Below are 24,265 nucleotides of genomic sequence, written 5' to 3' on the forward strand. Positions count from 1 at the left end.
ATAAAACTGGAAAAAAGACTAACAGAAAGAACAAAGTAACCAAATTTATAATTAAATTGATGCAAGAAATTCAACTTTTGGATATATGGAGAAAACAACACCCAATGGAAAAGGAATATTCATATTATTCGGGTTATCAGCCCATATTCAAGGAAGAGTTAAGAAAACGGAATATAGAGCTAGATTGTTATCGGATCACTCACCCCTGTTATTAAGAATAGAGCTGGAGGACATCCCACCAAAAATGTATAGATGGAGATTAAACTCCATGCTACTTAAAAGACAGGATTTTAGAGAATTCATAGAGCAATGTACTTTGAAATAAATACGGAATCAGTGAAAAATAAATTTATACTATGGGATGCAATGAAAGCATACATCAGAGGACAGATAATAAGTTATGTAACTAAGATGAAGAAGGACTACAATCGAGAAATAGAACAGTTGGAAAGGGAAATAACAAATACAGAAAAAGAATTAGCAATAAAGGAAGATACAACTAAAAGAAGAGAATTGACAGACAAGAAAATAAAATATGAAACACTACAAACATATAAGGTGGAGAAGAACATAATGAAGACAAAACAGAAGTATTATGAGCTAGGAGAAAAAACGCACAAAATACTAGTGTGGCAGTTTAAGACAGAACAAACTAAAAGAATGGTATTGGCATCAAGGAAAAAGGACAACAAATTACATATAACCCAACGGAGATTAATGAAAACTTCAGGGAATTCTACGAATAACTATATCAAACTGAAAACAAAGGGAAAGAAGACAAAATAGATGAATTTCTAACTAAAATTGAACTACTGAAATTACAAACAGAGGAGCAAAATAAATTAATAAAACCATTTGAAATAGAAGAAATACAGGAGATATTAAAAAACTACCGAACAATAAAACATCGGGAGAGGATGGACTCCCAATAGAATTCTATAAAACATTTAAAGACTTAATAATTCCTCCTCTCCTGGAAGTAATGAACCAGATTGAAAAAACACAAAACATATCAGATTCATGCAAAACAGCAATAATTACAGTAATACCAAAGACGGGGAAAGATCCACTAACACCAGCATCATATAGACCAATATCTCTTCTTAACACAGATTATAAGATAATAGCTAAACCATTAGGAAACAGATTGGCTGACTGTGTACCAAAAATAGTAAAACTAGACCAAACTGGATTTATTAAAAAAAAGATGAACAACGGACAATATCTGTAAATTCATTAACTTAATCCATGCAGTACAAGGAAACAAAACTCCAACAGTAACGGTTGCTTTAGACGCAGAGAAAGCCTTTGACAGAATAGAATGGAATTATTTATTGAAAGTACTACAGAGGTTCGACCTACCAGAGAAATATATTAATGGATTAAAGCATTATATAAGGGACCATTGGCGAAGGTGACAGTAAATGGATATATATCAAACAAATTTAAATTAAGCAGATCAACTAGACAAGGATGTCCACTATCTCCCTCACTGTTCGCGTTAGCTATAGAACCACTGGCAGAACTGATAAGAACAGAAAATAAAATAAGAGGGATAAAAATAAAAGAGAACGAATATAAAATCAGTCTATTTGCAGATTATGTCATAGTATACTTCTTTGGCTTGGCTTTGCGGACGAAGATTTATGGAGGGGTAATATCCACATCAGCTGCAGGCTCATTTGTGGCTGAAAAGTCCGATGCGGGACAGGCAGACACAGTTGCAGTGGTTGCAAGGGAAAATTGGTTGGTTGGGGTTGGGTGTTGGGTTTTTCCTCCTTTGTCTTTTGTCAGTGAGGTGGGCTCTGCGGTCTTCTTCAAAGGAGGTTGCTGCCTGCCGAACTGTGAGGCGCCAAGATGCACAGTTTGAGGCGATATCAGAACCAGAAATATCAATAAAAGAAATTGAAGGAATATGGAGAAGTATCGGGGTACAAGATCAACGCAAATAAAAGTGAAGCAATCCCAATGAATAATGCGGATTTCACAAAGTTTAAGAAAGAATCACCATTTAGATGGCAAACACAAGCAATTCGATACCTAGGTATACAACTAGATAATAATCTAGATCATCGATACAAACTAAATTATCAGCCATTAATGAAGAAATTACAAGACGACTTAGAGCACTGGAAAGACTTACCACTAACACTGATAGGAAGGATAAACTGTATTAAAATTAACATCTTCCCAAGGATACAATACCTATTTCAATCATTACCAATTTACCTAACAGAGAAATCCTTCAAGGAGCTAAAGAATATAATAAGGAAATTCTTATGGAAATGGGGGAAACCGAGGGTAGCGCTAGATAAATTAACAGAATGGTACAAACAAGGAGGCTTACAACTACCAAACTTTAAGAATTATTGTAGAGCAGCACAATTAAGATACCTATCAGATTTTTATCAAACAAGGGAAAAACCAGATTGGACCAGGATAGAGTTGATAAAATAGGGAGAAGATACCTGAACATATGCTATATAAGTGGGATGAAAATTTGGTGCAGCGTAGGAATTCACCATCTGCTCAACATTTGGAAGAAGATTCACGTAGAAAGGAATAAAATTAATTATCAACTACCAAAATTAATATTGACACAAAATCAATTAATTCCTTTCATAATAAATAACCTTTCCTTCAGAGAATGGGAGAGAAAAGGGAACAAAAGAATAAAAAATTGTTTTTCTGGAAATAAATTATTATTTTTTGAACAAATGAAGGACAAATATAATATAACTCACGATACAATGTTTGCATATTACCAACTGAAAACCTACTTGAAGGACAAATTGGGAAACAGTCTGAGGTTACCAGAAGGAAGCAATTTTGAATATGTGATTACAGACACAATGATAATTAAAAAATGTATAACAAACATGTACATCAAACTGCAAGAAAAGGAGAATGAAGAAACAAACTGTAAACCTAAACAAAAATGGGCTATACATTATACCTCAAAAGTTAAATAAATGGGACCCAACAGTATCAGACAGATGTTTTCGCTGTAAAAAGGAAACGGGAACAACAATACATGCAATTTGGGCATGTGAGAAAGTGAAAAAATTTTGGGAAGATCTAAACCAGATATTAAATAAAATCACAAAAAGCAACATACCAAAAAACCCAGAGATCTTCCTTCTAAGTAATATAACAAATAAAGAATTTGGACTCGATTTGGATGGAGCACAAAAAAGATTTATTATGATAGCCCTAGCTGTAGCAAAAAAATGTATTATGTCAACCTTGAAATTAGAAGACAACTTGATAATTCAATAATGGTACTTAGAAATAAATAAATGTATTCCATTAGAAAAAATAACATATAATTTAAGAAATAACATCACAATATTCGAACAAATATTGGAACCATACATGAAATACAATAGAGAAATCTTACCATGAATCTCCACCACCTAAAATGACAGAAGGAGAAGACAACGAAATGAACTGACTCAGTATATAAAAGTAAAAGAGAAAAATTTCTTGTTTATTTTTATTAAGTTATGACATTTTTTAGCGGGTTTAATGTATCTTATAGATTGAACTTTGAATAAATGGGAAGGGGGGGTGAAGGAGGGAGGGAAGGGAGGGGGAAAAAGGGGAGAAAATGACACTGTATATATTCAAGAGAAAAATGTCTGTATGTATTTTGGTCAGTATGGTTTATAGTGTGAAAAATAAAAAAAATTAAAAAAAGATAAGTTAGCAAAGCAGCAAAATTCAAAACAGCAAAAGGTAAACACAAAGTTATATGGAAGGATCAAGTTAAAGAAAGTGATCTTATTGCTAAGGGTTTCAATATATCAAGTTCTGCTTCTGACCTAGAGAATTGAATGTTGTAAAGAAGTATGGGATGCATTTCCCACTCTGATACAAGTTTAAAGCTTATGTCGAGAAATGAGCTGCAACCCAAATCGTGCCCTTCAAATAAAAAAAATTGTGAAATACTCTGCAAGCAACCAACAACCTTGGCAACCAGTGATCAATGAAAGACATAGGATCAACAACAGGATACAAGTGATTTTAAATAATCACAAGACAGGAAGCTGTAATTTCCACCTACCAAATCACCAATAAAACATATCCTAGACCAAAATTCCTAATCTAAATACCATGCACGACAATGTTCTAAGATCCTATACCAGCCATCCAGAGTCAATTCTATATGGAGCTGAGCTATGTACATGCTTCGGCCAGGCAACTTCATTCTCAATGTGCTCCCCAGTCCATGAGAAATTCTAGACACAGAGTTTTCTTCTCTTATTGAGAGGAATCAGAGTTATTGGTTAGATATCATGTTGTTGGATTACCTGAAGCATCTTCTCCTTTAACCTCAGAGCTGATGGAGGTTAATAAGCAAGAGGACACACCCATAGCTCTGGTCAGATACAAATGTGAGATCATCAAACTTCTTCAGGTGCTTGTATATGGTAGTGGATGGTTATTGAGTAATGCACAAGTTGCCACTTCCTTCCTCCAACAGCCGCAAGGAAAATTTCAGTCTTATATTTGAGGCTGATCTCAAACGTCACTCCTTGGCTTTATTCAGCATGGTGGTGAACAGAAGATGGAGTCTCCTGGTCGAGTTACACAGAGACCAGCTGGAGACAATGACCAGTGACAACAAGCATTTTGTTGTTTTTGAGCAGGATTGAGGAGGATTAAAGTGGTTTACATTGTTCCAATGCAACTCTAATTACTCTTTTCCCTGGTCCTGAAGATCGCATGAGTCTTACTTATCAGCAGCCTTTTTGTTTAAACCACACACACAAGCCAAAAACCATTATATGGTGGTGATTCATATCCATACACAATTAGACTGAACTTAAACAAGTATTGTTCATGTAGTCTGATCGTTGTTAGGACACCTGGGTGTGGGTTCTTTGGCTCTGTTTACATCCACACCACTATTGCAACATAGTGATCCTGGTTAATGGATAAATATTTGCCCGAGACACCATGAGATCTCAGGTCGATCAGAGAGTACAGGGAAATATTGTTTTCCCTCTCATCCCAAAGCTAATCCTATAATCATTGCAGCAATACCTGGAAATACATGGAAAATGACACGTACTTTACATAGATGGATGGAAACCAATCACTGGAATTTAAAACTGATAAAAATCTCACCACAATAAAGTAAAACCACCAGATTATTGTGAAAATGGATCTGCTTAATAAACAGTGTTCATTTATAAAGCAGATACAGAGAACACAGAACATTGCAGCATAATACAGTTCCTTTGGCCCATGACGTTGTGCTGATCTCTATATACCTAACAAATTAAAACTACCCCTCCCACCTCACAACCTTCATCCATGTGCCTGCCTAAGAGACTCTTAAATGCCCCTATTGTTCTAGCCTCCACCACCACCCCTGTCAATGTATTCCAGGTACCCACGACTTCCTCTGTAAAAACATAACCCTGATGTCTCCCCTAAACTTTCCTCCCTTGACTTTGTACAGATGTCCTTTGGTGTTTGCTACTCCCACCCTGGGAAATAGGTGCTAAGTGTATACCCTATCTATGCCTCCGATAATTTTTTGAAACTCTATTAAGTCACCTCTCATCCTTCTTTGCTCCAAGGAGAAAAGACTTAGCTCTGCCTTCCTTGCCTCATAGCACATGTTTTCCAATCCAGGCAACATCCTGGTAAATCTCCTCTGCACCCTTTCCATAGCTTCCACATCTTCCTGTAATGATGTGACCACAACTGAACACAATATTCAAAGTATAGTCTCACCACAGATTTATAGAGCTGCAACATTATCTCACGATTCCTGAACTCAATCCCCCAATTAATGAAGCCAAGCAACCATAGGCCTTCTTAACTGTCGTATCAACCTGCACGGCAACCTTAAGAGATCTATGGATTTGGACCTCAAGGTCCCTCGGTTCTTCCACATTGTTAAGTATCAAACCATTAACAATGTATCTGCCTTCGTTTGACCCTCCAAAATGCATCACCTCACACTGAGTGGTAGTGCATTGGGAGCAGAGGGCTTGAAAGGAATGTGGGCAGAATAAATGGGATCATTGTAACTAGGTGCTTGATGGATGTTGAGGTGAAGGGCCCCTTTCCCTGCAGTGTTGTTCCACTGAGCTTCCAGGCAATTAGTCTTTTCAGTAATGTAAATTCTGCCCATATTTCCTCATCAGTTTACATGGAGGGGTGTCTGATTCAACTTGTAAAATCTTTTTATCAACCTTTGAAGGGTTATGGCATCAAATGGATTTATTTCTCTTCTACCCTTCCATCTTTATCCACCTATGACCTCTTACCCTTTCCTCCCTCCTCACTCCCAAATTTTTATTCAGGCAACTGTCTGTTTTTATCTTATACTTTGACAAAGGGCTCAGGCCTGAAACGTTAGTTACTCTATACTTCCTATAGATGCTGTGTGACCTGCTGAGTTTCTCCAGAGCTTTTGTGTATATCACTACAATCTCAGCGCCTGCAGACTTTCTTATTTAACTGGAATTTAGGAGTCTGTTGCCGATACGGTCAACATCTTCCACAAGCTGTGAATGGAAAATAATAATGGTTCCTCAAGATGCCAGGGCATGGAAAAGTTTGGATAAAGATGTGGCCAAAGATGTGTCAACTGGACCAATGTCACCTGATGTTTTACCCCGACTTTTCTTCTTTCTTTAGCTTGGCTTCGCGGACGAAGATTTATGGAGGGGGTAAAAAGTCCACGTCAGCTGCAGGCTCGTTTGTGGCTGACAAGTCCGATGTGGGACAGGCAGACACGGTTGCAGCGGTTGCAGGGGAAAATTGGTTGGTTGGGGTTGGGTGTTGGGTTTTTCCTCCTTTGCCTTTTGTCAGTGAGGTGGGCTCTGCGGTCTTCTTCAAAGGAGGTTGCTGCCCGCCAAACTGTGAGGCGCCAAGATGCACGGTTTGAGGCGTTATCAGCCCACTGGCGGTGGTCAATGTGGCAGGCACCAAGAGATTTCTTTAGGCAGTCCTTGTACCTTTTCTTTGGTGCACCTCTGTCACGGTGGCCAGTGGAGAGCTCGCCATATAACACGATCTTGGGAAGGCGATGGTCCTCCATTCTGGAGACGTGACCCATCCAGCGCAGCTGGATCTTCAGCAGCGTGGACTCGATGCTGTCGACCTCTGCCATCTCGAGTACTTCGACGTTAGGGATGAAAGCGCTCCAATGGATGTTGAGGATGGAGCAGAGACAACGCTGGTGGAAGCGTTCTAGGAGCCGTAGGTGGTGCCGGTAGAGGACCCATGATTCGGAGCCGAACAGGAGTGTGGGTATGACAACGGCTCTGTATACGCTTATCTTTGTGAGGTTTTTCAGTTGGTTGTTTCTCCAGACTCTTTTGTGTAGTCTTCCAAAGGCGCTATTTGCCTTGACGAGTCTGTTGTCTATCTCATTGTCAATCCTTGCATCTGATGAAATGGTGCAGCCGAGATAGGTAAACTGGTTGACCGTTTTGAGTTTTGTGTGCCCGATGGAGATGTGGGGGGGCTGGTAGTCATGGTGGGGAGCTGGCTGATGGAGGACCTCAGTTTTCTTCAGGCTGACTTCCAGGCCAAACATTTTGACAGTTTCCGCAAAGCAGGACATCAAGCGCTGAAGAGCTGGCTCTGAATGGGCAACTAAAGCGGCATAATCTGCAAAGAGTAGTTTACGGACAAGTTTCTCTTGTGTCTTGGTGTGAGTTTGCAGGCGCCTCAGATTGAAGAGACTGCCATCCGTGCGGTACCGGATGTAGACAGCGTCTTCATTGTTGGGGTCTTTCATGGCTTGGTTCAGCATCATGCTGAATAAGATTGAAAAGAGGGTTGGTGCGAGAACACAGCCTTGCTTCACGCCATTGTTAATGGAGAAGGGTTCAGAGAGCTCATTGCTGTATCTGACCCGACCTTGTTGGTTTTCGTGCAGTTGGATAATCATGTTGAGGAACTTTGGGGGATATCTGATGCGCTCTAGTATTTGCCAAAGCCCTTTCCTGCTCACGGTGTCGAAGGCTTTGGTGAGGTCAACAAAGGTGATGTAGAGTCCTTTGTTTTGTTCTCTGCACTTTTCTTGGAGCTGTCTGAGGGCAAAGACCATGACTAGATCATTGATACCCATGAAGCATGAAAGGACTGAATGTACATCTAAATTAAAATCTTCTCAGTAGAGGAAGCATTTTCAATTGGTTTCATGTCAGCTGCTGAACTTTCTTAAGGAATCAATGTTAGGCAACAGTGTTGTTTGTCCAATTTGTAACCTAAAAACTCAGTTGCCTCCCTAATACTCCAATTTACAGCTCAATTCCCATCATCATATTTTTCTTCTCTCCAGAACTACAGACCTTTCAGATACACATCCCTGTAATCCCAGCCTTTTAATCATTTCCTATTTCCATGCCCCCACCATCAGCAGCCACAACTGAAACGGTCAAGGTCCCAAGCCTTGGAAATAGCTCTCAATCTCTTATTACCATCTCTTTCAACTGATGTCTCCTAATGTCTGCTTGTGCAAAGTGCTGCAGTGCTCCTTTTGTGAGCCCTTACTGAAGCATTTTGGTCATTATTCACGATATAATTGTTGTTACAGTGATTAAAGCCTCTGTCGCAACGTGATGAGCCCACGGGACACCAAGGAGCAGATAAGGAGGCAAATTTTGAAATGGTGCAAAAATAACAGTGTTGATATCATGGGAGTCCATGAAAGATTCCTGACACAGCATGTGGGCAAGATGAGTAGAGGAGAGGCCATACTGGATCTAGTCCTGGGTCATTAACTTAGTCAGGTGACAGATCTCACAGTGGGAGAGCATTTTAGTGACACTGACCAAACTCCTTGACCTTTAGCTACGGACAAGGACAGAAGTAAACAAAATGGTTAAGTGTTTAATTGGAGAAGAGCTAACATGATTGGATTAGGCAGGAACTGGGGTCAGTAAATTGGGAACAGATGTTCTTGGGGAAGGGGGAGGTGGGAAGCACAGAAGTAATGTGGAGAATGTTGAGGGGCCACTTGCATAGGTGTCTGGATAGGTCTGTCCCACTGAGACAGGGAAAAGATGGTAGGACAAGGGAACCATGGATGGCAAAAGAAGTAATATAGCTAATTAAGAGGGAGAATGAAGCATGCATCAGGTTTAGGAAGCAACGGTCAGGAAGGGTTCGTGAAAATTATATGGTAGCTAGGAATAAACTTATGAAATGACAAAAGAAGAGCTAGAAGGGGGCATGAGAAGGCCTTGGCAAGTAGGATTAAAGAAAACCCTAAGGCTTTCTATTCATGCGTGAAACAAAGGATGACTAGAGTGAAGGTAGGTCCACTCAAGGTCAAAGGAGGCAACATGTGCCTGGAGGCATCTGAGGTAGGGGTGGTCCTAAATGAAGACTTTGCTTCAGTGTTTACCAGAGAGAGGGACCTTGGTGAATGTGAGTTTAGTGTAGATCAGGTTTATGTGTTTGAACATATTGAGGTTAAGATAAAGGGAGGGCTAGATCTTCTTAGAAACGTTCAGATTGATAAGACCCCATACTAGACAAGATATGCCCCAGGTTACTACATGAAGTGAGCAAAGAGATTGCTGGACCATTGGCAATGATCTCTATGCCATCCCTGGCCACAGGGAAGGTACCAGAAGTTTGAATGGCAAATGTGGTCCCCTTCTTTAAAAAAAGACAATAAGGTGGATCTTGGCAATTATAGACCAGTGAATCTTAGGTCAGTGGTGGACAAACTATTGAAGAGTATTCTTGGGGAAAGGAGTTACGAGAATTTAAAGAAGCATAGTCTTCTCATGGATAGATAGCATGGCTTTGTGAGGGCCAGGTCGTGCCTCATGAGTCAAATTGAGTTTTTTCAGGAAGTGTCAAAAGAAATTGATGAAGGTAGAGCGGTAGATGTGGTGTAGATGGATTTTAGTAAAGTATTTGGCATGGCCCCCCCTATTGGTGGCTCAATCAGAAAGTCATAAGGCATGGAATCCTTGGAATATTTGTTGTGTGGATTCTGAATTGGCTTGCCTGCAGAAAGCAGTGGATAGTAGTAGATCGAATGTTTTCTGCCTGGAGGACAATGACTAGTAAAGTTTTGCAGCAATCTGTTCTGGGACCCCTGTTCTTTATAATTTTTATAAATGACCTGGATGAAGAAATGGAAGGATGGGTCAGTAAGCTTGCAGATGATTTGAAGGTTGGAGGTGATGTGGATAGTGTTGAAGGTTCTCACAGGTTACAACAGGATTTAGATAGGATGCAGAGTTGGGCAGAGAAGTGGCAGATGGAATTCAATCAAGATAAATGTGAAGAGATGCAATTTGGAAGGTCAAACTTGAAGATGGAGTACTGTATACTATTGTACATTTTATGCAAAGTACAAGTTGGAATTTTAATGCATATATACATTAAGCAATGTATATGACAACAAACTCATTGAGAACTTGAGAGCTTTGTAACGTAGCCCCAAGTGCAGGTCCTAACATTTTCAAGTGTTAGCAGCTTTCTAGCATATTCTTAGAACCATAGAACAATACAGCAGAGAAAACAGGCCATTTGGTCCTTCTAGTCTGTGCCAAAATATCATTCCGCTAGTTCCATTGACCTGCACCCATTACATAATCCTCAAGACCCTTCCCATACATGTATCTATCCAATATATTCTTAAAACCTAAGAGGGAGCCCATATTTACCACTCAGATGGCAGCTTGTTCCACACTCCCACCACACTCTCTGAGTTAAGACATTCCCCCTTATGATCCCTTGAAAATTTTTCCCTTTCACCCTAAAGCCGTCCTCTCGCATTTATTTCTCCTAATCTAAGTGGAAAGAGCCTACTCACATTGACTCTGTCTATACCCATCAGAATTTTGGAAACCTCTATCAAATCTCCTCTCATTCTTCTATGCTCCAAGGAATAAAGTCCTCACCTGTTTAATCTTACCCGCAACATCCTAGCAAATTTTCTCTGCACTCTTCCAATCTTACTGATATCCTTCCTTCCAGAACTGCACACAATACTCCAAATTTGGCCTCACAATGTCTTACATAACCTCAGCATAATATCCCAATTCCTGCACTCAATACTTTGATTTATGAAGGCCAAGATGCCAAAAAGCTTTCTTCACAACCCTGTTTACCTGCGACACCACTTTCAGGCAATTATGTGTCTGTATTCCCAGATCCCTTTGTTCCTCTGCACTCCTGAGTACCCTACAATTTACTGTGTATGTCCTACCTTTGTTTGTCTTCCAAAATGAAACACCTAACACTTATCTGCATTAAATTCCATCTGCCATTTCCTGGCCCATTTTTCCAGTTGGCTCAGATCCTTCTGTAAGCTTTAAAAGTGTTCCTCATTGTCCACAACGTCTCCAATCTTAGTGTCATCAGCAAACTTACTGACACAATTTACCACATTATCATCCAGATCATTGATGTAGACAACAAGCAATAACGGTCCCAGCACCGATCCTGGAGGCACATCACTAATCACAGGCCTCCAGTCTGAGAAGCAATCATTCACTACCCCTCTCTATCTTCTCCCATTCAGCCAATTTCGAATCCAGTTTGCAATCTCTCCATGGATACTAGTGTCTGAACCTTCTGAAATAGTCCCCCTTGTGGGACCTTGTCAAAGACCATGTAAACAACATTCACAGTTTTTCCTTCATCTACTTTCTTGGTAACCTCCTTAAAAAACTCTACAATATTCATTAAACATGCCCTACTGTGCACAAACCCATGCTGACTATCCTTAATCAGCCTTTGGCTGTCCAATTACTTGTATATCTGATCTCTCAGAACACCCTCCAATAATATACCCACTACCTATGTCAGGCTCACTGTCCTGTAATTTTCTGGGTTACTTTTGGAGCCTTTTTTAAACAACGGAACATGAGCTACTCTCCAATCCTCCGGCACCTCACCCACAGCTAAGGACATTTAAAATATATCTGCCAGGGTCCCTGCAATTTCTATAGTCTCCCTCAAGATCTGAGGGAATATCATGTCAGGCCTGGGGATTTATCTTCCTTTATTCATAGTAAGGCAGCAAGCACCTCCTCCTCTTTAATGTCTATATGTTCAATTGCTTGTTTTCCCTTCTTATACACTATGCCAATTTCCTGAGTAAATACTGATGCAAACAAACTGTTTTAAGATCTCCCCATCTCATGTGGCTCCACACATAGATGACCACTCTAATTTTCTGATCATCAGAGAATTCTTGTACATTTCTGTCAGATTTCTCATTCTAAGTATGTCAGCTGCTGAAGTGATGCCTAGAGTTCCAAAGGAAGGTCCAGAGAGGGGAGTTTGTCAAGTGGATTTGGTAAACTTGCACAAAATTTTTAATGTTACCTTTCCCTTCCAAGCAAGTCAAGAGTTGCTTCTCTTTCAGGAGTGAAGCTAGGAATCACCTCTACACAAAATGTATAGCTCTCGTCTGCAAACTGCAACTGGTGATTTAGTGAATCAGTAGCTTTGAACCTCAGAATTGTAGAACCATAAAACACTACAGCACAGAAACAGGCCCTTTGGCCCCTCCAGTCTGTGTCAAACTATTATTCTGCCTAGTCCCACTGACTTTCCCCAGGACTATATCCCTCTATACCCTTCCCATCCATATACCTGTCCATATTTTTCTTCAGTATTAAATTTGAGCCTGCATTCACCAACTCAGCTAGCAACTTGTTCCACACTCCCACCACTCCCTGAGTGAAGAAGTTCTTCCAAATGTTTCCTTTAAACTTTTCCCTTTTCACCCTTAAACCATGTCCTCTAGTTTGTATCTCATCAAACCTCCGTGGAAAAAGCCGGCATTTAGTTTAGCTACATATATCCATCATAATTTTATATACCTCTATCAAATCTCCCCTCATTCTTCTACACACCCGGAATTAAGTCCTATCTGTTTAACCTTTCTCTGTAACTAGTTATTCAAATCCTGGCAACATCCTCTGCAAAGACTGTCGAAGAGTATTGCAAAATGGTGGAATGTTCCATGAGCTGAATGTTACACATTCTGATGTGTATTTTTCTTAAAAGTCCATGATTATGAAATAATCAGAAGCTTCAATACAAACATGCAAAAATTATACAGTGAGTGAAAAGTTACATTTGTTTGAAATGTTCTGATTTCTGCTGGCTCTTGCCCACTTTTTACTGGCACCAACTACTAGATGGCATTCAGCTTCATTATGGTTTTGGGTTTATTCACTTCAGGCTAATTCTCACCATGGTCACACAACTTCTTTCTTGCAAAATAATGTCATTGGCTGTGCAATTTCCTGAGATTAATAGTGCTATACAAATGCAAGTTATTGTAAAACAATTCGTTAGTACCTTTCAGCCTAAGTTATCTGTGCCTTCGTGAGCTAGTTCCATTTGCTTGTATTTGGCCCGTATCCCACTAATCCTGTCCATCCATAAGCCTGTCCAAATGTATTTTAAATGCTGTAATTGTACCCACCTCTACCACTCTGTCTGTCAACTTGTTCCACATACCCACCATCATATGTAAAAAAAACTTTCCCTCAGTTCTCCTTTAAATCTTTCTCCTCTCACGTTAAATCTATACCCTCTTGTTTAAGACTCACCCTGTCCTTGGAAATAGACTGTAACCATCCATCTTATTTATGTCCCTCATAATTGGATGAACCTCTATTAGGCCACTTTTCAGCCTCTTTTAGAGCCATGGATCACAGCAGCACAAAAACAGGCCCTTGGGTTCATTTAGTCTGTGTCAAAATATTTATTCCACTTAGTCCCATCGACCAGGACCATAGCTTTTCACACCCCTCCTATCCATGTTCCCATTAATCTCGAGGAGAATGGATCCCATCCATGTTCCCATTAATCTCCAGGAGAAGGGGTCCCATCCATGTTCCCATTAATCTCCAGGAGAAGTGGTCCCATCCATGTTCCCATTAATCTCCAGGAGAAGGTGTCCCATTCATGTTCCAAATTAATCTCCAGGAGAAGGGATCCCATTCATGTTCCCATTTAATCTCCAGGAGAAGGGGTCACATTCATGTTCCCATTTAATCTCCAGGAGAAGGGGTCCCATTCATGTCACCATTTAATTTCCAGAAGGGGTCCCATTCATGTCACCATTTAAACTCCAGGAGAAGGAGTCCCATTCATGTTCCCATTTAATCTCCAGGAGAAGGGGCCCATTCATGTCACCATTTAATCTCCAGGAGAAGGGGTCCCATTAATCTCACCATTTAATCTCCAGGAGAAGGGGTCCCATTCATGTTCCCATTTAATCTCCAGGAGAAAGGGTCCCATCCATGTACCCATTTAATCTCCAGGAGAAGGGGTCCAAATCATGTTCCCATTTAATCTCCAGGAGGGGTCACATTCATGTTAACATTTAAACTCCAGGAGAAGGGGTCCCATCCATGTTCCCATTTAATCTCGAGGAGAAGGGGTCCCATTCATGTCACCATTTAATCTCCAGGAGAAGGGATCCCATTAATGTTCCCATTAATCTCCAGGAGAAGGGGGTCCCATTCACGTTCCCATTTAATCTCCAGGAGAAGGGGTCCCAGTCATGTTCCCATTTAATCTGCAGGAGAAGGGGTCCCATTCATGTCACCATTTAATCTCCAGGAGAAGGGGCCCATTCATGTCACCATTTAATCTCCAGGAGAAGGAGTCCCATTCATGTTCCCATTTAATCTCCAGGAGAAGGTGTCCCATTCATGTTCCCATTAAATCTCCAGGAGAAGGAGTTCCGTTCATGTCACCATTTAATCTCCAGGAGAAGGGGGTCCCATTCACGTTCCCTTTTAATCTCCAGGAGAAGGGGTCCCATTCATGTTCCCATTTAATCTCCAGGAAAAGGGGTCCCATTCATGTTCCCATTTAATCTCCAGGAGAAGGGGTCCCATTCACGTTCCCATTTAATCTCCAGGAGAAGGAGTCAAATTCATGTTCCCATTTAATCTCCAGGAGAAGGGGTCCCATTCATGTCTCCATTTAATCTCCAGCAGAAGGGGTCCCATCCATGTTCCCATTAATATCCAGGAGAAGGGGTCCCATTCATGTTCCCATTAATCTCCAGGAGCAGAGGTCCCATTCATGTTCCCATTTAATCTCCAGGAGAAAGGGTCCCATTCATATTCCCATTTAATCTCCAGGAGAAGGGGTCCCATTCATGTCACGATTTGATCTCCAGGAGAAGGGGTCCCATTCATGTTCCCATTTAATCTCCAGGAGAAACGGTCCCATCCATGTTCCCATTAATCTCCAGGAGAAGGGGTCCCATTCATGTTCCCAATTAATCTCGAGGAGAAGGGGTCCCAATCATGTCACCATTTAATCTCCAGGAGAAGGGGTCCCATTCATGTCACAATTTAATCTCCAGGAAAAGGGATCCCATTCATGTTCCCATTTAATCTCCAGGAGAAGGGGTCCCATTCATGTCACAATTTAATCTCCAGGAAAAGGGATCCCATTCAAGTTCCCATTTAATCTCCAAGAGAAGGGGTCCCATTCATGTTCCCATTTAATCTCCAGGAGATGGGGTCCCATTCATGTTCCCATTTAATCTCCAGGAGAAGGGGTCCCATTCATGTTCCCATTAATCTACAGAAGGGTTCCCAATCATGTCACCATTTAATCTCCAGGAGAAGGGGTCCAATTCATGTTTCCATTTAATCTCCAGAAGGGGTCGCATTCATGTTTCCATTTAATCTCCAGAAGGGGTCCCATTCATATTCCCATTTAATCTCCACGAGAAGGGGTCCCATTCATGTTCCCATTTAATCTCCAGGAGAAGAGGTCCCATTCATGTTCCCATTTAATCTCTAGGAGAAGGGGTCCCATTCATGTCCCCATTAATCTCCAGGAGAAGGGGTCCCATCCATGTTCCCATTTATCTCCAGGAGAAGGGGTCCCATTCATGTTCCCATTTAATCTCCAGGATAAGTGGTCCCATTCATGTTCCCATTTAAACTCCAGGAGAAGGGGTCCCATTCATGTCACCATTTAATCTCCAGGAGAAGGGGTCCCATTCATGTTCCCATTTAATCTCCAGAAGAAGGGGTCCCATCCATGTTCGCATTAATCTCCAGAAGGGGTCCCATTCATGTTCCCATTTAATCTCCAGGAGAAGGGGTCCCATTCATGTTCCCATTTAATCTCCAGGAAAAGTGGTCCCATTCATGTTCCCATTTAATCTCCAGGAGAAGGGGTCCCATTCATGTTCCCATTTAATCTCCAGAAGAAGTGGTCCCATTCATGTCAACATTTAATCTCCAGGAGAAGGGGTCCCATTCATGTTCCCATTTAATCTCCAGTTGAAGGGGTCCCATTCATGTTCCCATTTAATTTCCAGGAAAAGGGATCCCATTCATGTTCCCATTTAATTTCCAGGAGAAGGGGTCCCATTCATGTTCCCATTTAATTTCCAGGAAAAGGGGTCCCATTCATGTCACCAATTAATTTCCAGGAGAAGGAGTCCCATTCATGTTCCCATTTAATCTCCAGGAGAAGGGGCCCCATTAATGTCACCATTTAATCTCCAGGAGAAGGAATCCCATTCATGTTCCAATTTAATCTCGAGGAGAAGGGGTCCCATCCATGTTCCCATTAAACTCCAGAAGAAGGGGTCCCATCCATGTTCCCATTAATCTCCAGGAGAAGGGGTCCCATCCATGTTCCCATTTAATCTCGAGGAGAAGCGGTCCCATTCATGTTCTCATTTAATCTCCAGGAGAAGGGGTCCCATTTATGTCACCATTTAATCTCCAGGAGAAGGGGTCCCATTCATGTTCCCATTTAATCTCCAGGAGAAAGGGTCCCATCCATGTACCCATTTAATCTCCAGGAGAAGGGGTCCAAATCATGTTCCCATTTAATCTCCAGGAGGGGTCCCATTCATGTTAAAATTTAAACTCCAGGAGAAGGGGTCCCATCCATGTTCCCATTTAATCTCGAGGAGAAGGGGTCCCATTCATGTCACCATTTAATCTCCAGGAGAAGGGATCCCATTAATGTTCCCATTTAATCTCCAGGAGAAGGGGGTCCCATTCATGTTCCCATTTAATCTCCAGGAGAAGTGGTCCCAGTCATGTTCCCATTTAATCTGCAGGAGAAGGGGTCCCATTCATGTCACCATTTAATCTCCAGGAGAAGGGGCCCATTCATGTCAACATTTAATCTCCAGGAGAAGGAGTCCCATTCATGTTCCCATTTAATCTCCAGGAGAAGGTGTCCCATTCATGTTCCCATTAAATCTCCAGGAGAAGGAGTACCGTTCATGTCACCATTTAATCTCCAGGAAAAGGGTTCCCATTAATGTCACCATTAAATCTCCAGGAGAAGGGGTCCCATTCATGTTCCCATTTAATCTCCAGGAAAAGGGGTCCCATTCATGTTCCCATTTAATCTCCAGGAGAAGGGGTCCCATTCATGTTCCCATTTAATCTCCAGGAGAAGGAGTCCAATTCATGTTCCCATTTAATCTCCAGGAGAAGGGGTCCCATTCATGTCACCATTTAATCTCCAGCAGAAGGGGTCCCATCCATGTTCCCATTAATATCCAGGAGAAGGGGTCCGATTCATGTTCCCATTAATCTCCAGGAGCAGAGGTCCCATTCATGTTTCCATTTAATCTCCAGGAGAAAGGGTCCCATTCATATTCCCATTTAATCTCCAGGAGAAGGGGTCCCATTCATGTTAAAATTTAAACTCCAGGAGAAGGGGTCCCATCCATGTTCCCATTTAATCTCGAGGAGAAGGGGTCCCATTCATGTCACCATTTAATCTCCAGGAGAAGGGATCCCATTAATGTTCCCATTTAATCTCCAGGAGAAGGGGGTCCCATTCATGTTCCCATTTAATCTCCAGGAGAAGTGGTCCCAGTCATGTTCCCATTTAATCTGCAGGAGAAGGGGTCCCATTCATGTCACCATTTAATCTCCAGGAGAAGGGGCCCATTCATGTCAACATTTAATCTCCAGGAGAAGGAGTCCCATTCATGTTCCCATTTAATCTCCAGGAGAAGGTGTCCCATTCATGTTCCCATTAAATCTCCAGGAGAAGGAGTACCGTTCATGTCACCATTTAATCTCCAGGAAAAGGGTTCCCATTAATGTCACCATTAAATCTCCAGGAGAAGGGGTCCCATTCATGTTCCCATTTAATCTCCAGGAAAAGGGGTCCCATTCATGTTCCCATTTAATCTCCAGGAGAAGGGGTCCCATTCATGTTCCCATTTAATCTCCAGGAGAAGGAGTCCAATTCATGTTCCCATTTAATCTCCAGGAGAAGGGGTCCCATTCATGTCACCATTTAATCTCCAGCAGAAGGGGTCCCATCCATGTTCCCATTAATATCCAGGAGAAGGGGTCCGATTCATGTTCCCATTAATCTCCAGGAGCAGAGGTCCCATTCATGTTTCCATTTAATCTCCAGGAGAAAGGGTCCCATTCATATTCCCATTTAATCTCCAGGAGAAGGGGTCCCATTCACGTCACGATTTGATCTCCAGGAGAAGGGGTCCCATTCATGTTCCCATTTAATCTCCAGGAGAAACGGTCCCATCCATGTTCCCATTAATCTCCAGGAGAAGGGGTCCCATTCATGTTCCCAATTAATCTCGAGGAGAAGGGGTCCCATTCATGTCACCATTTAATCTCCAGGAGAAGGGGTCCCATTCATGTTCCCATTTAATCTCCAGGAGAAGGGGTCCCATTCATGTCACAATTTAATCTCCAGGAAAAGGGGTCCCATTCAAATTCCCATTTAATCTCCAAGAGAAGGGGTCCCATTCATGTTCCCATTTAATCTCCAGGAGATGGGGTCCCATTCATGTTCCCATTTAATCTCCAGGAGAAGGGGTCCCATTCATGTTCCCATTAATCTCCAGAAGGGTTCCCAATCATGTCACCATTTAATCTCCAGGAGAAGGGGTCCAATTCATGTTTCCATTTAATCTCATGAAGGGGTCGCATTCATGTTTCCATTTAATCTCCAGAAGGGGTCCCATTCATATTCCCATTTAATCTCCACAAGAAGGGGTCCCATTCATGTTCCCATTTAATCTCCAGGAGAAGAGGTCCCATTCATGTTCCCATTTAATCTCTAGGAGAAGGGGTCCCCTTCATGTCCCCATTAATCTCCAGGAGAAGGGGTCCCATCCATGTTCCCATTAATCTCCAGGAGAAGGGGTCCCATTCATGTTCCCATTTAATCTCCAGGATAAGTGGTCCCATTCATGTTCCCATTTAAACTCCAGGAGAAGGGGTCCCATTCATGTCACCATTTAATCTCCAGGAGAAGGGGTCCCATTCATGTTCCCATTTAATCTCCAGAAGAAGGGGTCCCATCCATGTTCGCATTAATCTCCAGAAGGGGTCCCATTCATGTTCCCATTTAATCTCCAGGAGAAGGGGTCCCATTCATGTTCCCATTTAATCTCCAGGAAAAGTGGTCCCATTCATGTTCCCATTTAATCTCCAGGAGAAGGGGTCCCATTCATGTTCCCATTTAATCTCCAGAAGAAGGGGTCCCATTCATGTCAACATTGAATCTCCAGGAGAAGGGGTCCCATTCATGTTCCCATTTAATCTCGAGTTGAAGGGGTCCCATTCATGTTCCCATTTAATTTCCAGGAAAAGGGATCCCATTCATGTTCCCATTTAATTTCCAGGAGAAGGGGTCCCATTCATGTTCCCATTTAATTTCCAGGAAAAGGGGTCCCATTCATGTCACCAATTAATTTCCAGGAGAAGGAGTCCCATTCATGTTCCCATTTAATCTCCAGGAGAAGGGGCCCCATTCATGTCACCATTTAATCTCCAGGAGAAGGAATCCCATTCATGTTCCCATTTAATCTCGAGGAGAAGGAGTCCCATCCATGTTCCCATTAAACTCCAGAAGAAGGGGTCCCATCCATGTTCCCATTAATCTCCAGGAGAAGGGGTCCCATCCATGATCCCATTTAATCTCGAGGAGAAGCGGTCCCATTCATGTTCTCATTTAATCTCCAGGAGAAGGGGTCCCATTTATGTCACCATTTAATCTCCAGGAGAAGGGGTCCCATTCATGTTCCCATTTAATCTCCAGGAGAAAGGGTCCCATCCATGTACCCATTTAATCTCCAGGAGAAGGGGTCCAAATCATGTTCCCATTTAATCTCCAGGAGGGGTCCCATTCATGTTAACATTTAAACTCCAGGAGAAGGGGTCCCATCCATGTTCCCATTTAATCTCGAGGAGAAGGGGTCCCATTCATGTCACCATTTAATCTCCAGGAGAAGGGATCCCATTAATGTTCCCATTTAATCTCCAGGAGAAGGGGGTCCCATTCATGTTCCCATTTAATCTCCAGGAGAAGGGGTCCCAGTCATGTTCCCATTTAATCTGCAGGAGAAGGGGTCCCATTCATGTCACCATTTAATCTCCAGGAGAAGGGGCCCATTCATGTCAACATTTAATCTCCAGGAGAAGGAGTCCCATTCATGTTCCCATTTAATCTCCAGGAGAAGGTGTCCAATTCATGTTCCCATTAAATCTCCAGAAGACGGAGTACCGTTCATGTCACCATTTAATCTCCAGGAAAAGGGGTCCCATTAATGTCACCATTAAATCTCCAGAAGAAGGGGTCCCATTCATGTTCCCATTTAATCTCCAGGAAAAGGGGTCCCATTCATGTTCCCATTTAATCTCCAGGAGAAGGGGTCCCATTCATGTTCCCATTTAATCTCCAGGAGAAGGAGTCCAATTCATGTTCCCATTTAATCTCCAGGAGAAGGGGTCCCATTCATGTCACCATTTAATCTCCAGCAGAAGGGGTCCCATCCATGTTGCCATTAATATCCAGAAGAAGGGGTCCCATTCATGTTCCAATTAATCTCCAGGAGCAGAGGTCCCATTCATGTTCCCATTTAATCTCCAGGAGAAAGGGTCCCATTCATATTCCCATTTAATCTCCAGGAGAAGGGGTCCCATTCATGTCACGATTTGATCTCCAGGAGAAGGGGTCCCATTCATGTTCCAATTTAATCTCCAGGAGAAACGGTCCCATACATGTTCCCATTAATCTCCAGGAGAAGGGGTCCCATTCATGTTCCCATTTAATCTCGAGGAGAAGGGGTCCCATTCATGTCACCATTTAATCTCCAGGAGAAGGGGTCCCATTCATGTTCCCATATAATCTCCAGGAGAAGGGGTCCCATTCATGTCACAATTTAATCTCCAGGAAAAGGGGTCCCATTCAAGTTCCCATTTAATCTCCAAGAGAAGGGGTCCCATTCATGTTCCCATTTAATCTCCAGGAGATGGGGTCCCATTCATGTTCCCATTTAATCTCCAGGAGAAGGGGTCCCATTCATGTTCCCATTAATCTCCAGAAGGGTTCCCAATCATGTCACCATTTAATCTCCAGGAGAAGGGTTCCAATTCATGTTTCCATTTAATCTCCAGAAGGGGTCGCATTCATGTTTCCATTTAATCTCCAGAAGGGGTCCCATTCATATTCCCATTTAATCTCCACGAGAAGGGGTCCCATTCATGTTCCCATTTAATCTCCAGGAGAAGAGGTCCCATTCATGTTCCCATTTAATCTCTAGGAGAAGGGGTCCCATTCATGTCCCCATTAATCTCCAGGAGAAGGGGTCCCATCCATGTTCCCATTAATCTCCAGGAGAAGGGGTCCCATTCATGTTCCTATTTAATCTCCAGGATAAGTGGTCCCATTCATGTTCCCATTTAATCTCCAGGAGAAGGGGTCCCATTCATGTCACCATTTAATCTCCAGGAGAAGGGGTCCCATTCATGTTCCCATTTAATCTCCAGAAGAAGGGGTCCCATCCATGTTCGCATTAATCTCCAGGAGAAGGGGTCCCATTCATGATCCCATTTAATCTCCAGGAGAAGGGGTCCCATTCATGTTCCCATTTAATCTCCAGGAAAAGTGGTCCCATTCATGTTCCCATTTAATCTCCAGGAGAAGGGGTCCCATTCATGTTCCCATTTAATCTCCAGAAGAAGGGGTCCCATTCATGTCAACATTTAATCTCCAGGAGAAGGGGTCCCATTCATGTTCCCATTTAATCTCCAGTTGAAGGGGTCCCATTCATGTTCCCATTTAATTTCCAGGAAAAGGGATCCCATTCATGTTCCCATTTAATTTCAAGGAGAAGGGGTCCCATTCATGTTCCCATTTAATTTCCAGGAATAGGGGTCCCATTCATGTCACCAATTAATTTCCAGGAGAAGGAGTCCCATTCATGTTCCCATTTAATCTCCAGGAGAAGGGGCCCCATCCATGTCACCATTTAATCTCCAGGAGAAGGAATCCCATTCATGTTCCCATTTAATCTCGAGGAGAAGGGGTCCCATCCATGTTCCCATTAAACTCCAGAAGAAGGGGTCCCATCCATGTTCTCATTAATCTCCAGGACAAGGGGTCCCATCCATGTTCCCATTTAATCCCGAGGAGAAGCGGTCCCATTCATGTTCTCATTTAATCTCCAGGAGAAGGGGTCCCATTTATGTCACCATTTAATCTCCAGGAGAAGGGGTCCCATTCATGTTCCCATTTAATCTCCAGGAGAAAGGGTCCCATCCATGTACCCATTTAATCTCCAGGAGAAGGGGTCCAAATCATGTTCCCATTTAATCTCCAGGAGGGGTCCCATTCATGTTAACATTTAAACTCCAGGAGCAGGGGTCCCATCCATGTTCCCATTTAATCTCGAGGAGAAGGGGTCCCATTCATGTCACCATTTAATCTCCAGGAGAAGGGATCCCATTAATGTTCCCATTTAATCTCCAGGAGAAGGGGGTCCCATTCATGTTCCCATTTAATCTCCAGGAGAAGGGGTCCCAGTCATGTTCCCATTTAATCTGCAGGAGAAGGGGTCCCATTCATGTCACCATTTAATCTCCAGGAGAAGGGGCCCATTCATGTCAACATTTAATCTCCAGGAGAAGGAGTCCCATTCATGTTCCCATTTAATCTCCAGGAGAAGGTGTCCCATTCATGTTCCCATTAAATCTCCAGGAGAAGGAGTACCGTTCATGTCACCATTTAATCTCCAGGAAAAGGGGTCCCATTAATGTCACCATTAAATCTCCAGGAGAAGGGGTCCCATTCATGTTCCCATTTAATCTCCAGGAAAAGGGGTCCCATTCATGTTCCCATTTAATCTCCAGGAGAAGTGGTCCCATTCATGTTCCCATTTAATCTCCAGGAGAAGGAGTCCAATTCATGTTCCCATTTAATCTCCAGGAGAAGGGGTCCCATTCTTGTCACCATTTAATCTCCAGCAGAAGGGATCCCATCCATGTTCCCATTAATCTCCAGGAGAAAGGGTCCCATTCATATTCCCATTTAATCTCCAGGAGAAGGGGTCCCATTCATGTCACGATTTGATCTCCAGGAGAAGGGGTCCCATTCATGTTCCCATTTAATCTCCAGGAGATGGGGTCCCATTCATGTTCCCATTTAATCTCTAGGAGAAGGGGTCCCATTCATGCTCCCATTAATCTCCAAAAGGGTTCCCATTCATGTCACCATTTAATCTCCAGGAGAGGGGGTCCAATTCATGTTTCCATTTCATCTCCAGAAGGGGTCGCATTCATGTTTCCATTTAATCTCCAGAAGGGTTCCCATTCATGTTCCCATTTAACCTCCACGAGAAGGGGTCCCATTCATGTTCCCATTTAATCTCCAGGAGAAGAGGTCCCATTCATGTTCCCATTTAATCTCTAGGAGAAGGGGTCCCATACATGTCCCCATTAATCTCCAGGAGAAGGGGTCCCATCCATGTTCCCATTAATCTCCAGGAGAAGGGGTCCCATTCATGTTCCCATTTAATCTCCAGGATAAGTGGTCCCATTCATGTTCCCATTTAATCTCCAGGAGAAGGGGTCCCATTCATGTCACCATTTAATCTCCAGGAGAAGGGGTCCCATTCATGTTCCCATTTAATCTCCAGAAGAAGGGGTCCCATTCATGTCAACATTTAATCTCCAGGAGAAGGGGACCCATTCATGTTCCCATTTAATCTCCAGTTGAAGGGGTCCCATTCATGTTCCCATTTAATTTCCAGGAAAAGGGATCCCATTCATGTTCCCATTTAATTTCCAGGAGAAGGGGTCCCATTCATGTTCCCATTTAATTTCCAGGAAAAGAGGTCCCATTCATGTCACCAATTAATTTCCAGGAGAAGGAGTCCCATTCATGTTCCCATTTAATCTCCAGGAGAAGGGGCCCCATTCATGTCACCATTTAATCTCCAGGAGAAGGAATCCCATTCATGTTCCCATTTAATCTC

The 24,265-nt window shown here is 42.4% G+C and overlaps 1 protein-coding gene across 10 annotated transcripts in view; it reads right to left on the reverse strand.

Annotated features, from left to right (window-relative positions):
• lpar1 (lysophosphatidic acid receptor 1) overlaps positions 1–24,265 on the reverse strand; it is a 233,373-nt gene that overhangs the window by 27,698 nt on the left and 181,410 nt on the right. Inside the window, exon 3 of one of the 10 annotated variants that reach the window (XM_069922987.1) lies at positions 3,401–3,416. The exons of the other annotated variants lie outside the window; for them this stretch is intronic. Within the exon in view, the coding sequence (XP_069779088.1) occupies positions 3,401–3,416 (16 nt within the window). The remainder of the gene's footprint in view (positions 1–3,400; positions 3,417–24,265) is intronic. 10 annotated transcript variants of the gene reach the window in all.

Source organism: Narcine bancroftii, chromosome 1 (genome assembly GCF_036971445.1).
Source record: "Narcine bancroftii isolate sNarBan1 chromosome 1, sNarBan1.hap1, whole genome shotgun sequence".
NCBI lineage: Eukaryota > Metazoa > Chordata > Chondrichthyes > Torpediniformes > Narcinidae > Narcine > Narcine bancroftii.